The 18,102-nt window shown below is 37.6% G+C and overlaps 1 protein-coding gene across 3 annotated transcripts in view; it reads right to left on the bottom strand.

Annotated features, from left to right (window-relative positions):
- Positions 1-2,873: 2,873 nt before the first annotated feature.
- Positions 2,874-18,102, bottom strand: part of LOC110455876 (glycoprotein-N-acetylgalactosamine 3-beta-galactosyltransferase 1-like) — a 29,399-nt gene continuing 14,170 nt past the window's right edge. For all 3 annotated transcript variants that reach the window (XM_021506304.1, XM_021506295.1, XM_021506289.1), the window contains exons 4-7: positions 17,019-17,119; positions 16,511-16,573; positions 7,485-8,152; positions 2,874-4,534 (exon numbers count right to left, since the gene is read on the bottom strand). In XM_021506304.1, coding sequence (XP_021361979.1) covers positions 4,340-4,534; positions 7,485-8,152; positions 16,511-16,573; positions 17,019-17,119 — 1,027 coding nt within the window. In that variant the 3' untranslated portion in view covers positions 2,874-4,339. The remainder of the gene's footprint in view (positions 4,535-7,484; positions 8,153-16,510; positions 16,574-17,018; positions 17,120-18,102) is intronic.

The raw sequence follows: 18,102 nt of genomic DNA on the forward strand, positions 1-18,102 counted from the left end.
CATGATTGATTAACTACGGGATACAGCGTAGACTATCGTATAGTGACATGATTGATAAAATACGGGATACAGCCCGTAGACTATCGTATAGTGACATGATTGATAAACTACGGGATACAGCGTAGACTATCGTATAGTGACATGATTTATAAACTACGGGATACAGCGTAGGCTATCGTATAGTGACATGATTGATAAACTACGGGCTACAGCGTAGACTATCGTATAGTGACATGATTTATAAACTACGGGATACAGCGTAGGCTATCGTATAGTATCATGATTGATTAACTACGGGATACAGCGTAGACTATCGTAAGGTGACATGATTGATAAACTACGGGATACAACGTAGGCTATCGTATAGTGACATGATTGATAAACTACGCGATACAGCGTAGGCTATCGTATAGTGACATGATTGATAAACTACGCGATACAGCGTAGGCTATCGTATAGTGACATGATTCATAAACTACGGGATACAGCGTAGTCTATCGTATAGTGACATGATTGATAAACTACTGGATACAGCGTAGACTATCGTATAGTATCATGATTGATAAAATACGAGATACAGCGTAGACTATCGTATAGTGACATGATTCATAAACTACGGAATACAGCGTAGACTATCGTATAGTGACATGATTCCTAAACTACGGAATACAGCGTAGACTATCGTATAGTGACATGATTTATAAACTACGGGATACAGCGTAGGCTATCGTATAGTATCATGATTGATAAACTACGGGATACAGCGTAGACTATCGTATAGAGACATGATTGATAAACTACGGGATACAGCGTAGGCTATCGTATAGTATCATGATTGATAAACTACGGGATCCAGCGTAGACTATCGTAAGGTGACATGATTGATAAACTACGGGATACAGCGTAGACTATCGTAAGGTGACATGATTGATAAACTACGGGATACAGCGTAGACTATCGTATAGTGACATGATTGATAAACTGCGGGATACAGCGTAGACTATCGTAAGGTGACATGATTGATAAACTACGGGATCCAGCGTAGACTATCGTAAGGTGACATGATTGATAAACTACGGGATCCAGCGTAGGCTATCGTATAGTGACATGATTGATAATCTACGGGATACAGCGTAGACTATCGTATAGTGACATGTTTGATAAACTACGGGATACAGCGTAGACTATCGTATAGTGACATGATTGATTTGGTTCTGGTCTTTATTGGCCGTAGCGTCCTATTTACAGGTGTTTTGTTTGCGTCTTGAACATATACAGGCACATTTCTACAAAAGCAATCCCTTCAACAAACAACAAATAGTCCACACAAAAATCCAAAACAGATGTAATCTTTATTCATACATTTTGGCTACATTGACTACAACAATTCGGAATGTTTTTGAAAAAGTAAAAATATACAATCAATTCCAATTACAGCTTGGCTGCGGACACGTATACACTTAATAAGGTATCGGCAGCAATCTTTGTCATATTATCTCTCACACTTCTTCAACTTCAAAACCTTAGGCCCTACTATTGCTGATATAATATATAAAAAAACAAAACAAAAACAAAACAAAAAATATGCACTTCCATGTGAACATTTCTTGGGGTTATTTTGTTTTAAATTTTGAATCAACAGTCAACAGTTATTGCTCTGCGTAAAATTTGTGTAGTTTTGACTACTCTGAATCGCCATTTCACTTAAATGTCCTGACCTGGATCGACATCAATCGATGATGTGGCGTTAGTTCTATTTGGTCACCACGTGATCTTAAAGTGCGGGCTTACCAGGGGTGCTAAGGGGACACCTCGATACTCCAGGGGATACGCCAACTTTACCTCTCTACACCCCTTGAACCCTCTACACTCATGGAATGTGTCATGAATAAAAGCGAAAGCTCATTGTGCGCCACTTTATGGATGAGACGAGAACAGCAGCTTGATCCTTTTATGTACGTCAAATAATATGCCGGTCGCGTAAAATTGACTCGATTTGAAGTCTGGTGTAGCCCCAATGTAATCCTCAAAGAACAGGTATCAGCCTAGCAATTGATGGAGAGTTTAACCAGAGACCAATCAAATAGCCAGTCGCGTGCCTTCAGTTTTGAGCGTAACCCCTGGAGTTTCGAGGATGAGGGAGACACTACGGAAACAAAGAGCAGGTAGGTAAGAAAAAAACAGTAACACACTGGGAGCTGCATATTGATTGTGGTTTCTGTAAAGGCCCCTTAACAAAAGATATAGGGAAACCCTACCAGGGACCTACAGAGGCACTTACAGTGAGGTATAGCAGGTATAATCGTCTCCCGAACATACACAGGTAAGATGAAATACGAATTGATCATAGATGAAAAAACATCAACTATACAACGTGATATTTTGATATATCTGCATAACTGAAAACGTTTAACATTGATTAGTCAAATCTGTATAATTCATCAAAGCAATGTATAACACACACACACACACACACACACACACACATACGCAGATGCTTTAATTGTTCCATGCATTTTTATAAAAAGTCATATGAAGACAAAGTCGGAAATGATTGGGCCACGTAAGGATCCCCGTACCACTCCTAAGTATTGTTTTTAGAATTCGGAATCAACAACAGTGATCTGAATGCATAAAATCAACGGGGATAGACCGGATTTCGAACCCTGGCCTTCAGATTGTAATACTTTCGCACTAACCGATTTGGCCAACTGGTCAACGGAAATATCCTGGTCTAACTGTACTACAGTTATATCCAAACGGAAGTTAAGGAGAGGTAACTGTATATAGGAAAAAGCACAGTACAGTGGGACAGGGATCCTTAAGGGGAGGTAGCTGTACATAGGAAAAAACACAGATCAGTGGGACAGGGATACTTAAGGGGAGGTAACTGTACATAGGAAAAAGCACAGTACAGTGGGACAGGGATCGTTAAGGGGAGGTAACTGTACATAGGAAAAAGCACAGTACATTGGGACAGGGATCCTTAAGGAAGTTAAGGGGAGGTAGCTGTATATAGGACAAAACACAGTACACTGGGACAGGGATCCTTAAGGACTACCAAGTGACGTCTCACTGAATGGTTATAACCAGGACATGGTACCACGTCACTCGGTCATCTTTATAACCGCCAGATACTACGTACCAATTTTAAGGACTTTGATTTGTCTCGGCAAGAGGATTGAACCAAATGATCTCCCCTTGATGTTTTTGAAACATCACAAAGTAAAAATCACATCAAAAATCATTTTTAAAATGTAAAAAAAGCATGCGAAAACATTAGATATAATAAAATCATATTAAATATGAAGTATCATTAAAAAACAAGTTTACACAGTTATACAAATCGAGGTAAAATTAAACAACATCTAAATGTAAGTCCGCGATCCGTTTTTCCCGCATGTTGTCTAATAACCTTACTTGGCTTGGAGTAATTTAAAGAATACAATGCAGTATGTTTTCAGGGAAAAAGAACAAAAATGATAACATGTTGAAATTCAAATTCAAATAGTTCAGTCAAACTTCGTTATAGTTGGAAACGAATCGAAAATAGCATGTGTATGTCAGTCTTTTCTGTTTTGTGACAGCTTATTTCCATCCGTTATTTAACGGAAATCAAGAATAAACCCTGATTAGACAGGGGATAATAACTCTGATATATCAACCCGTACATGAAATTGTTTTAGTTTATAAATAACATTTAAGTGGCACATTCTGTATTAATATCAGTAACTGGTAAGTATGGCTGGCACATGTTTATTAACATTCTTTTTGGCACACGGCATTATTACAAAAACTTCAAGTAGGTAAATCGCTGTTTTTCAGCCATGTTTCGCTATTTGAAGCATTAAAAGGATAAAGGTTTTCTGCTACCAAGGAAGTATTGAACTGTCCATAATACCGCCAATAAAATTAAATTAAAAAGATAAATAATTACAATAAATGGTTTCTGCGTAGTGTTGGCCCATAATAAACATTTAAACTGCTTTTAACAGCGACACCATTCCTGTAAGTTGATGGACACTTACTGACTGAACGATTCGAGGGGAGACAATTCCTGTGTTACCTTATTAACTCGAACAATATACACTCATACATAGAAGTAGTTTTTTCCAGTTTAAAATCCACCGTCCGAAATGAGATTTTGAAGCACACTAAAACAAGAATGAAATGCCTTATGGGTCGTACTCCTGGAATTCTGACATGAGCTGTATTTGAACAAAGAGAATAAAAAATCAATCAATAATACCGAAAGTCAACGAGAAACCATCCATAACGGAATATCAGCAGGTAAAATTGTAACATGGCACTGTTTTTTCTGTATGGTACTGTTCTCCGTCTATGGTGTATCATCACTTTGTAACAGGTGTTTGTTTTGTGGTCGAACACTTTTAGGTGGAAAAAGATCCTTTACGTCTGTCCTGCCGTGTCTACCCCACACGTGAGTCCTGTAAAGCATGTGTTCTAAAAATATAATGTTGTCCACATCAAGGTGGTGGTACGTGACAGGAAATTGACTGCAGCACTCTGCACCCTGTCAATAAAAGAGCAGTTTTATTAAAGCGGATCATCAAAAATCATTATCAATAGGTGAGATAATATATCTTTGTGGTGATGGTGGCCAGAGACACTATTACAAGATATAAAATATCGTACAACAGAGTACAATACAAAAATAGTATCTTCTTACAACTAGGTACAACACAAAGTTATAAAATATAGTAAAACAGAGTACAATAAAAAAAATAGTATTTTCTTACAAGGTACAACACAAAGTTGTAAAGAGTTTAAACTAAAACACAAAGTTACAAAATATTTACAACTAAGTAGAACACAAAGTTATAAACTATGTAAACTAAAACGCAAAGTTATAAAGTATGAAAAACAAAAACGCAAAGTTATAAAGTATGAAAAACAAAAACGCAAAGTTATAAAGTATGAAAAACAAAAACACAAAGTTATTAAATATGTACAACTGATACAACACATACCGCAGATAAGAGTGTTTTGTCTAGTATTCGGTGTGCTGACATATAAGGAATACCACAGATTAGAGTGTTTTGTCTAGTATTCGGTGTGCTGACATATAAGGAATACCGCAGATTAGAGTGTTTTGTCTAGTATTCGGTGTGCTGACATATAAGGAATACCGCAGATTAGAGTGTTTTGTCTAGTATTCGGTGTGCTGACATATAAGGAATACCGCAGATTAGAGTGTTTTGTCTAGTATTCGGTGTGCTGACATATAAGGAATACCGCAGATTAGAGTGTTTTGTCTAGTATTCGGTGTGCTGACATATAAGGAATACCGCAGATTAGAGTGTTTTGTCTAGTATTCGGTGTGCTGACATATAAGGAATACCGCAGATTAGAGTGTTTTGTCTAGTATTCGGTGTGCTGACATATAAGGAATACCGCAGATTAGAGTGTTTTGTCTAGTATTCGGTGTGCTGACATATAAGGAATACCGCAGATTAGAGTGTTTTGTCTAGTATTCGGTGTGCTGACATATAAGGAATACCGCAGATTAGAGTGTTTTGTCTAGTATTCGGTGTGCTGACATATAAGGAATACCGCAGATTAGAGTGTTTTGTCTAGTATTCGGTGTGCTGACATATAAGGAATACCGCAGATTAGAGTGTTTTGTCTAGTATTCGGTGTGCTGACATATAAGGAATACCGCAGATTAGAGTGTTTTGTCTAGTATTCGGTGTGCTGACATATAAGGAATACCGCAGATTAGAGTGTTTTGTCTAGTATTCGGTGTGCTGACATATAAGGAATACCGCAGATTAGAGTGTTTTGTCTAGTATTCGGTGTGCTGACATATAAGGAATACCGCAGATTAGAGTGTTTTGTCTAGTATTCGGTGTGCTGACATATAAGGAATACCGCAGATTAGAGTGTTTTGTCTAGTATTCGGTGTGCTGACATATAAGGAATACCGCAGATTAGAGTGTTTTGTCTAGTATTCGGTGTGCTGACATATAAGGAATACCGCAGATTAGAGTGTTTTGTCTAGTATTCGGTGTGCTGACATATAAGGAATACCGCAGATTAGAGTGTTTTGTCTAGTATTCGGTGTGCTGACATATAAGGAATACCGCAGATTAGAGTGTTTTGTCTAGTATTCGGTGTGCTGACATATAAGGAATACCGCAGATTAGAGTGTTTTGTCTAGTATTCGGTGTGCTGACATATAAGGAATACCGCAGATTAGAGTGTTTTGTCTAGTATTCGGTGTGCTGACATATAAGGAATACCGCAGATTAGAGTGTTTTGTCTAGTATTCGGTGTGCTGACATATAAGGAATACCGCAGATTAGAGTGTTTTGTCTAGTATTCGGTGTGCTGACATATAAGGAATACCGCAGATTAGAGTGTTTTGTCTAGTATTCGGTGTGCTGACATATAAGGAATACCGCAGATTAGAGTGTTTTGTCTAGTATTCGGTGTGCTGACATATAAGGAATACCGCAGATTAGAGTGTTTTGTCTAGTATTCGGTGTGCTGACATATAAGGAATACCGCAGATTAGAGTGTTTTGTCTAGTATTCGGTGTGCTGACATATAAGGAATACCGCAGATTAGAGTGTTTTGTCTAGTATTCGGTGTGCTGACATATAAGGAATACCGCAGATTAGAGTGTTTTGTCTAGTATTCGGTGTGCTGACATATAAGGAATACCGCAGATTAGAGTGTTTTGTCTAGTATTCGGTGTGCTGACATATAAGGAATACCGCAGATTAGAGTGTTTTGTCTAGTATTCGGTGTGCTGACATATAAGGAATACCGCAGATTAGAGTGTTTTGTCTAGTATTCGGTGTGCTGACATATAAGGAATACCGCAGATTAGAGTGTTTTGTCTAGTATTCGGTGTGCTGACATATAAGGAATACCGCAGATTAGAGTGTTTTGTCTAGTATTCGGTGTGCTGACATATAAGGAATACCGCAGATTAGAGTGTTTTGTCTAGTATTCGGTGTGCTGACATATAAGGAATACCGCAGATAAGAGTGTTTTGTCAAGTATTCAGTGAGCTGACATATAAGGAATACCGCAGTTAGAGTGTTTTGTCCAGTATTCGGTGTGCTGACATATAAGGAATAGCGCAGATTAGAGTGTTTTGTCTAGTATTCGGTGTGCTGACATATAAGGAATACCGCAGTTAAAGTGTTTTGTCTAGTATTCGGTGTGCTGAATGGAATTTGTGAGCAAGAACATCACTTTATCAGTTCACTTAAATAATGAGCCTGATAATATATTTAAGGTAGGTTACAAGAATAAAATGAAATCATTTGGGTTTTTTTCTAACCTATAGTCTCATTAAATCATTTCTAAATGTGGCTTTGGCATGCAACAACGTGCTGTCCATAAATTAACAGACAGTAAATAGTAACATTGCGATTCAAATAATAAAAAAATACTTTCGATACTATGAAATACGAATTTGTCAAATTCTGATTTACAACGCCCTGGCTTACCCTGTGCACGTGGTTAGTGGAGTATCTGTCGAGGTAGCTCGGCTGTAGGCCGAGTGTGTGCTGCCACGGCGTGTCGGTATGGAATGTTTCCCTTTGGAACTTATCTAAAGAACTGAACACAGAAACGTTCGAGGCCTGCAAACACTTGCCTATCTCCACATCTTCGTTTCCTCCATCTTCAAGACAATGGTTCTGTGAAAACCCAACTTCGACAAGCTGCTTGAGGGCCTGTTTGTTTATCACGTAGCCCGCTCCTCCACTCATGTAGCCTTGGTTAACGAACAATTTAAAGTGATAACCCAGATACCCCGCCTTGTTGGTGGGGTAATGTGATAATAGATACCGGAGGTTCTCCATTATCACATAGGTATCATCGTCTGCTTTTAAAAACCAGTCATATTTATGTAAGTAGTGTTTATACATATATTTAAGAGTGTATCGGACCTTGCCTGTCAAATGTTCCTTACTCTCCCCTACAGAACACGTGGACAAAATGTCACGCCCCTTCCGGTCGGTACACAGCAGGTAGAGCACCTTGTTACATCTTTTAGCCCATGTGGCGTTCACTACTACCACCCTGTTGTCCATGTTTCTCTCCATGGTGAGGATGTAACATAGGACGGTGACATTACGGTAGATCTCGTCTGCGTTCCGGCTGTCCACATATACTGCAACAAAGGAAGGATAGTAAAGAAAAGAAAATGCTGTCCGTACACAATGATAAAATAGGCTCTCATAGAGGAAACAACAGAAAAACAGGAATTGTGTCCTGTATCAGATGTAGCAACCGCTATAGATTTGTCTTCAAATCCAGGAAAATAAAAAATAAAACAGGTGATAATGACCAATGTAAACATTCCCTCAGCGTAGATCGAAGATTCTTACGTAGAAAATCCTGGATAAGGAGTTCATAGGTCAACAGAAAACCCTGATATATGAAACAGGTTCTGGAATAGCTAACCAACTGAGACAGTGTAAAACTCAATATGGTGTAATGTAGGAATGTTGCTACTGAGTAAAGGTTAAAACAAAGGCTGGGTGCTGGGTAGTTGAGAGTAGTCAAGAGAAAAAATAATAATAATAAATAATATACAGCATTTGATATATAGCTAACATATAAGCCACTCTTTACAGTACATAGATATACAATTAATACAATTAGCATTTATATTAATCAATTATCAGGCGCTATCTACTAGTCCTATGCCACCTGGCTAATATCTCCCTATGTATGTAAGCCTGCGTGTGTGCTAGAGATGTGATGTGTTCTGTTTGTAGTGGGACCGTGCTTCCAACGGCATCATTTAAAGTGCCACCTCACTTGAATGCTACAGCACAGATACCGCAACGACCACCCCAGACCATTTTATACTCCACCTGGGTTGTTGGAGTTGTTTATAAACAAAATGTATGCTATTTTTGCCTATGAATACATTGGTGGAGAGATGGAACGAATCTTAGAGGTGATATCTGAATGCCTGTAAGAAATACTTACATACATTTTCATACGTGTGCGAATTAAGAAAATTAAATAAGCATATCATATATAATATTCAAGGTAGATATATAGGAAACAAGTGTGATATTAGTATGTGTGGAAGAATCGTTCTGAATGAAAGTAGAAAATAATTATGAACGAACGAATGAATGGATTGGTGAGTAAAAAAGAAACAGATATTGTTAACTGTATTTAATGTATTGAAAGAATGTTTCCTTTCATCTAGCGCTCCCCACACGCTTATTCTTGTAAGCATTAGGACTGATCATTCGGTTTGTGAAAATGTATTTTATAAACAATGTCCTTAATTGTGAAAACGATACTATTTAAAGCATCAGTAATCCGAAGTTTTACCTTGACCTTTGACAACCTATGTTAAATATTAATATGGCTGTTCCTTCATACCAGGGCAACTTACACACCAAGAGCGAGATCTGTGCAGTTGTATTGCTTCAGAAAAACTGAGAAACCTTTGACCGCGTCAATACCCAAATTTTGACTCTGTGTGGTCATTTGCTCAGAATGTAAAATCCTGGCAAGAAAATAATTATTTAGTAAGGTAGCCTTTCCTTTCATTAATCAAAAATCCTTCCTCTTCCCGACGTCAACGAAGATACCAAGTTCAAGCACTGTGTCATTTGTGCTCAAATTAACAACCGGATAGGTCAAATGTCTATGAAGTTCTGTTTTTAGTGACAGTGACCTTGACCTTATGACGAAACACCAATGACAATACACGCCCAAATTCTAAAGGAGTTTACCCCCATCAAGGGAAATCCATCAACAACAAAGTATGGGTGATCACTCGTTCGGAAGTTCTAGTACCCGGACGGGTTTATCGTTCTGTGAAATTTTAGCTTCTTACAATTTAGTAACAGTGATCAATTTAGTAACAGTGATCTTTATATTTAATGGACCACACACAAAATCAACGAGATTTCTTCCTTTCTTTACCAAGCTCAAATTGCGATGTTGAGTTATGTGTGATCATTAGCTCCCAACTCTAAAATCAAATATCAAAACAGAGTTTTGCGTTATCATTGGCTCTCCACTATCAAATATCAAAACAGAGTTTTGTGATCATAACCCCCACCCCCAATATAAAATATCAGGTTGGAGTTTTGTATGATCATCGCCAAAAACAAAACCAAAACCAAAAATAGACAATCAAAACCGACAATTCTACAAAGCGGTTAACGGTTAGGTCTGCTGTTAAAAAGGAACGCAACTGAAGACCAATCTAGATTAATCAAGTTGACATTCTTTTGTTTACCAAGAGAATCAGTATTTTGCCGATTAAATAGTTATGTTATCACCCAGGCAAACACGTCAGCGGGAAACGACCACCAAGGAAAGAAAGTATGTTCCACCGGGTTGGCTTTTGTAAACAAATACAACTGTTAAGTGACAGAAAATAACAGTCTATTAACGGACAGGATTGTGTAGACGAGGAATAGCGAGGGGAAGTAGACAGTTTCATATAGCTTGTGTTACTTATCAGTGCGGAAACCTTTCAACAAAGACTCTACAAAGCTTGGCCTGGACTCGGAGAAACACATGAAAATGTAGCCAATATATAAAACATTTACTCAACCTAATGATATCACTTTTACAATACTATTCATCATTTCATGATAAAATGTTTCATGAACTATCAATACAGATGTGACGTGGCATTCTGTCAATGTCACTTTATGGTTATCTGAGGAAATACAAACTCGTTGATAAAGTCAGATTGTGTAACAGCTGTTTGAAGTATGTTTGTTTATATACGTGTATATATAAAAGAAAAGAAGTCATAATGTCAGTTAGTCCGATTGTCAAGCCAATCCACCTTTTTTTGAAGACAGAAACAGGAACACCTACAGATCAAAACATGTGTAGAAATAAACGGTCAGTATGAAACAATACTACAACATAAAATACATCAACAAAAAATCATACAAGATGTCATAGTCAATTGGATTGAATAGCAGGCAAAGCCTATATAAATTCTCTCCGTCAAATGGCCAAAGTGGAATAAACAAGGAGACATAATATTTAAGACATGTTGCAAATGAAAAAATTAACACAAAATAATTCATATTAACACAAGACTAAGGGGAAGTAACTCATGAAGGAAACATCTCGCACACATACACGTACATGTACAAATACATTTATTTCAGCACATATATACACTATCATAGACAGATATTGGCAGGCTTAGACCAAAAGTTCATGTGCATATATTGCACAGGTCACTGCAACCAACAACTGTTAAAATTAAAAATAATAAATTCATTTAATACATATATGATGTAATTATTTACAATGTCATGATAAGTACACGTTATAGACAGTAGTCATGCTCAACTAGAATCTCCTTGGATGAAATATAGAATGTATAGTATATTTTTGTTTAACATCGTGGTTTTAAGTCATATAAAAATTAAAACGACGGGATTTTCCAATAAAAATATGTACATCATCAAGTATTCTTCTATTTGTAAGCCCATCACAATCAGGACAGCCCTGGAGAAGAATGATTTTATCAATGTGATTGTGGTTTCCATAACTATTAAGAGAAGTGAACAAAGGGATTTAAAACATTTTGTAAGTAGTGAGGTGTCTGCCAATGCATAATTTTGTACATCATTACATGTTTGTGTTTATTTCGTCTTACAGATAGTGTTTCCCAACCTAGTTCATTGTATAGTTTGTCATGTGATACCCCAGAACGAAGACCTGTTATTATCCTAGCTGCTTCTAATTGTACAGATTCAAGAACATCTTTTGCCTGTTGTGTACAATTATCCCAAATAATATCTGCATATTCCAAAATTGGCCTAATAAATCCCACATATATTTTAATTAATGATTTTCTATTGACTTTAGTTTTGACATGGCGAAGAATATTAAGTCTATTGTAAGCTTTTTTGTATATATTCTGTATGTGCTGTTTCCATGTTGCATCATCTTGAAGTGTAAGTCCTAAGTGTTGATGTGATGATGTGTCTATGATTTGGCTATTTTGGAAAAATAGTGGGATGTGATGGGTGTCTTGTTTTCTAGGAAATATGAGTGATTTTGTTTTACTTGGATTTAATTTAATGTCCCAGGTTGTTGCCCATTCACCTATGTTAGTAAGATCAGTGTTGAGAGATTGTGCGGCCTGTGCTGGGTTATTATCTATAATTACATACAGAGAAGTGTCATCAGCAAAAAGTTTGATATTGGTGGAAACATTAGTAGTGATATCATTGATATAGAGAAGAAATAAAAGTGGTCCGAGGACAGATCCTTGAGGTTTTTACATTCTTAAATTGTGAAAAGTAACCTTCAGTATTTACTCTTTGCATTCTGTTAGACAGATTATTTTCAAACCACAAAAGTAGATTTCCATTTATACCATATAATTTCAATTTAAATAAAAGACCTTCGTGCCATACTCTGTCGAAGGCTTTACTGATATCACAAAAAACAAATCGAAGCTCCTTTCCTTTATCCATATTCCTTACAATTTCATTATAAAAAACAAAAGCTGATTGACAGTAGAATCACCAGGTATAAAGCTCGACTGATGCTTAGTAATAATATCATTCTCAATCAAAAAGTTGTATAGATATTTAAAAATATTTTTTTTTCCATTATTTTAATGAAGCATGATGTAATTGAAATTGGTCGGTAATTTAACACATCAATAGATGAGTCATTTCCTTTATAAATAGCATTAACATTTGTTTGTTTCCAACTAAAAGGTATTATACCAGACTCTAGTGTCTTATTGAATAATAACATAAGAGGTAATTTAAGAGAAGCATGAAGCTTTTTCACAATTTTAGGAATAACACCATCAGAGCCTGGGGATTTATTAGTGTTGAGTATATTAATTTGATCGGAAACATCTTGTTCAGTGATATGAATGTTTGATAGTGAATGTGGGGTATTGGGTTGTGCTGTTTGGAGTAATTCGAGGTCAGGTGTTGATGTAGAAATATTAGTGAAGTGATTGTTAAGAAGCTCTATTAAGGTTATAGATTTTCCCACTACCTTTATTCACATTTTTAAGATGAATGTTTTCCCAATTAGCCTTCGGTTACAAGCTAACTGAAGGGACATACGATAACATCGGCATATATTATAAGTGATAACTGGTTTTGTGTTTATGTATTTTGTGATGTAGTATTGTGTGATAGTGACTGTTTTTCTCTTTTGTCATATGTTGTGATAAACAAGTGTTCATGTTTCCGCCTTAGAAAGGGGCGTTGCTATGAAAATATGACAAATTCCTTCGTCTACATTGTCGTTATTTTTGCTTTGACATCTATTTAACTAATACGTATCAATCGAATATATTGGATCATGTTGTCGTTATTACTTATGAGAACTATATGTATGTAGGAGGGATAGCGGATAACTAGAAAGGACATGAACTCTCCTTTCCGCCACGATTTCTTCAGGCTCTCTGGTCCAACAAGATCACACACGTGGAACTGCTGAAGGCGGCTATCCAATTCTGATTGGACAGGAGATGTGGTCACGTCATCTGAGATGGTTAGGAAATGTGCTTTATATGCTGAATAGCAACATATTCAGGAAGTTGGATGCACATTGAAAGAGCAATCGAGGGAAGACCAAGGATTACTTCACGAAGGGCCACCAAGGCGGATCTGAAAGAGAAGCTGGCGGAATACGCTCCTTTGATGTTTTGAGAGCCAATAGCGGAAGCAATTACTTGTTTTGAAGAGAATAGACTGTAATATTATACAATTATTGACTTTTGTGCCGGTGAATATGATGTGATATGAACCTGAAAAAGCGATATTAACCGAGGCGAAGCCGAGGACAATATCGTTTTTTCAGGTTCATATCACATCATATTTTACCTGCAAAAAAGCCCATAACTGTTTTATTGTATGCTTCAACAATAAAAAAAAGTATTGTTAATATTTGACTGGAACTCGCCAAGGTTGAATTTAACAGTTCGGCATCATAGCTTTCGAAGACATCGTTAAAGGGGCTGGTCGGGGAAAAAATTACAAAATAAATGGGTCTAAATGCGTTCTCTGGCCTTCCAAAACTTATACCACGGCAATATGATGGTCGAGTTCTACTTGCAATGTCCAGTTTTGACCACTGAAATATCGGGGAAGCCCCACGTAAATTTAGCGCAGATCTATTTATATATGTCACGTGGATGTTTCGAAAGTGAGGCAGTGAAGATAACAACAATAGCACGCCGTCTATCAGCCATGTCGGACTCAACTAGCGGACAAGACAGCAATACTATACGTAAATAATTGTTTTCAAAGGTCATGTATGATGCAAGTGTAGTATTCCTACCTATATGTTGTTGTTACATATAACGGTATTGATACCTCGTGCCTGTCATGACTTTTGCATGCATCTTTTTCTTTCGCCACAATGTTTACATTTGGCCTAGTTGATGACGCGTATGCGGTAAAATTACATCACTGATCTGGGTCAATTGAGAGTTTTAGGCTGTCAGGTGACGATTTAGGATTTCTTTAATATAATTATAATTTTTACTCTTAGGGAGTGAATTTCAGCAAAATTTGAATCGGTATATTTCATAAGAAGGTATTTTAAACATGTGTATGCCATTTTAGCAATTATGACATTTTTCCCCGACCAGCCCTTTCAGGTTCGTTCCCTTGAGATAAGCATTGATGACACATACTACGTGTTGGGTGGCCTTTTGGGGGGTTAACAGTATCTTTATCTTCGAGCAGTTTTTGGAAATTGTCAGATTTAACGGAAGCGAAGCGTTCGCCAGCAGTCATCCTCTGTTGTCGACTGACAGATCGCGTTCCGTTCTAACTGTGCATGCGCTGCTACAGGTTCCGGGGAGTTTCCATATAGGCTATATTTAGAAATCGAAATTCAACGGAAAAGCAGTCAACATGAGTTTTTGAGGACTGGTCACGTGTATAGGATCCGACCAATGTGATTGCGAGAAATGTTCAGGCATATAATCATTTTGTCTGGACGACATTTGTAATTAGTGATCCCCGTCCCACTGCAAGGAAATGCATGTTTACATTTTTCTCGGCTTAACTGTAGAAAGCTTTGATAAAATATTTCTGGAAAGAAAATCACATCTTGCGGAATTTATATGTAAAAGATACTGATAAAATAAACAAAAAAGAAAGAAATCAACAGTAGTGTGCCGAGTATAAAGGATTCGAACCCGGGACAACCGATGAATTACTGTGACAGAGGAAACTCAACGGCAATACTCTGGCCAGGTCATTCAACAGTCATAGAAGAATCAAAATTGAAGGGAGATTACTGTATTTAAGAGGTAAAATACCAGTTGAGTTCTCTATATAGGCATCAGCATAAAGACATCACTTACACGTCGAATCATCCTTCAATTGGGCTGCAATGTCATCAACTCGTCCTGATTCAATCGATAAAATGGAAATGTGGAGGTAGGAAGGACAAAGGTACCAACAAGCTAAACTTAAACTTTATTATTAGCACTGTCTACATGTCTACATTTCAATTATTTGACAGACCGTTCAACCAATTGAACTAGCAGGTCGCCGGTGATCTACCAGTCCAGTTCCGCTATATTTTCCCCTCCTTCCGTCTTCTACTCCGAAGACACACTGCTTCACAGTCTATACAGTTACGTAATGTAGTGTATTAACTCATTTGCCCATGCAATTTCATAATAAAATATTCCCACCTATGAACTGAAATGTGTTTTCAGGGGTGATTGAGTTAATTGTGAGATCTATGTTGTAATTATAGGGCTGCAGTTACTGGTACAGGTATCTGTTTGTCTGCAGTGGTTATGGTCTAGGACAATGCAATCATTAGGTTTATTTGGTATTTCAGATCAACTTCTAAGCCACAGGTCTAAAATGTGCCCGACATGTTTGTTGCATAGGGACAATGTCCCATGCTAAATATCTGAAGACAAAGGAGATTGATTGAGTGGGTTAACGTCCGCTACACTACCGAGTAGGTCGGCTATCCAGCAGACGAATGACAATAGGGGTCACAGAATATAAGTAGTAGTTTATATACTGGGACGTCACACATCTATATATGTGGCATGTTGGTGTTACACGAAGAACTTATCACTCATCTGTTACCATGGTGATTTCAATAAACTGAATTCACTAAAAATGCAGTAACCATGACAAAATAACATATTTATTTACTGTGTCTGTTTTTATACATCTACAAAGTCTATACAAAACTCCCAATAATGTATTATGAGGAAAATGTATATGACGCCGTAATTCCGTAATAAGGGGGCTGCAAGCAGCGAGTTCGAAACTCAAGTAACTAATCAACCGCTTCGAATAACTAGAGTAACTTGAAATAATTAGCATGTTGATAGTTATTAGTTAGAGGTCAGTTTGTCAATGAGATTTGATTTAGTTATTCAGAATCTCGAATAACAAATCCGCTGTTGGCATCTGTTTAGTTACTCGACTAAAGAACTCCCAATAACTGACCCGCTACTAACGTCGGACCACGTAGATTAGTACGCGGTCGCATTACTTACGTGAAGAATCATCCTTTAACTGTTCCGTAATCTCAGCAATGCGACCATCGCTTCCATGGTTATCTGAAATGAAAAATAAACAATTCTTTGTCAACATCACATCTTATTCTGTAAATATGTAAATTTTGAAGTGCTCCGCATCATGTTATAGCACTACACTACAGCATTCGGAACATCTCGCCTGATTCGGTCATCTAACAGACTTTTTTTGCATTCGGAACACCTCGCCTTTGCTACCTAGCATAGGTTTCGTAGAAAATGACGAAAGGGTATTCCGAATGACTTTTTTTGCTGAAGGGAACTATAATCAGGGCGATGTGTTCCGAATGAATCTTTGTTGAAAGGTACTATCATCGGGGCGATGTGTTCCAAAAGTACACTACAGCGATGCAACATGCAATGCATGATGCTATATTCGGCGGTCATCGTAATTAAACTATTTCAGATTAGCACTGAAACCCCTTAGATATGAATAACGTTGAAACCTGTACGTTTGTCCTAGACGTACCTTCTCTCCTTGTAATGGTGACTATCGTCAGAGTGATAATGACTGCCAACAACAGGAGTCTGAAGCGGTACTGCCTGAGGAACAGTCTGGTTGTAGCAGCACTACAACACATTCATCGCATACAATACAAAACATCGTATTTTCGCTTCAGAAACAATACAATACCCACATTTACTAACAAGTGTGTTTAAATCGAGTGCCCGAGCCCCTTCACAAATCTCGGACTTTCGTAAGGCTACAACCAGAACATAAATATTGTATCATTATAAAATGTTTTATAATAAACATAATATTGATGTTAAGTAAGTATTGTACTTAACTGTTGATAAGATATTCTATTGTTGTGTCATCGAAAAACGAGGATGAAAAGTGAGAGAACCTGATAAGTGATGGCTAGAAAAACGAGACTGGATTGTGAGACAACCAGATTAGTGGTGGCTAGACTAACGAGGCTGGATAGTGAGACAACCTGATTAGTGGTGGCTAGACTAACGAGACTGGATTGTAAGACAACCTGATAAGTGATGGCTAGAAAAACGAGACTGGATTGAAAGACAACCTGATAAGTGATGGCTAGAAAAACGAGACTGGATTGTAAGACAACCTGATTAGTGGTTGCTAGACTAACGAGACTGGATAGTAAGACAACCTGATTAGTGGTGGATATACTAACGAGACTGGATAGTGAGACAACCTGATTGGTGGTGGCTAGACTAACGAGACTGGATAGGGAGACAATCTGATTAGTGGTGGCTAGACTAACGAGACTTGATAGTGGGACAACCTGATTAGTGGTGGCTAGACTAACGAGACTGGATAGTAAGACAACCTGATTAGTGGTGGATAGACTAACGAGACTGGATAGTGAGACAACCTGATTAGTGGTGGCTAGACTAACGAGACTGAATAGTGAGACAACCTGATTAGTGGTGGATAGACTAACGAGACTGGATAGTGAGACAACCTGATTAGTGGTGGCTAGACTAACGAGACTGGATAGTGAGACAACCTGATTAGTGGTGGCTAGACTAACGAGACTGGATAGTGAGACAACCTGATTAGTGGTGGCTAGACTAACGAGACT

Source organism: Mizuhopecten yessoensis, unplaced genomic scaffold, assembly GCF_002113885.1.
Source record: "Mizuhopecten yessoensis strain PY_sf001 unplaced genomic scaffold, ASM211388v2 scaffold965, whole genome shotgun sequence".
Lineage (NCBI taxonomy): Eukaryota > Metazoa > Mollusca > Bivalvia > Pectinida > Pectinidae > Mizuhopecten > Mizuhopecten yessoensis.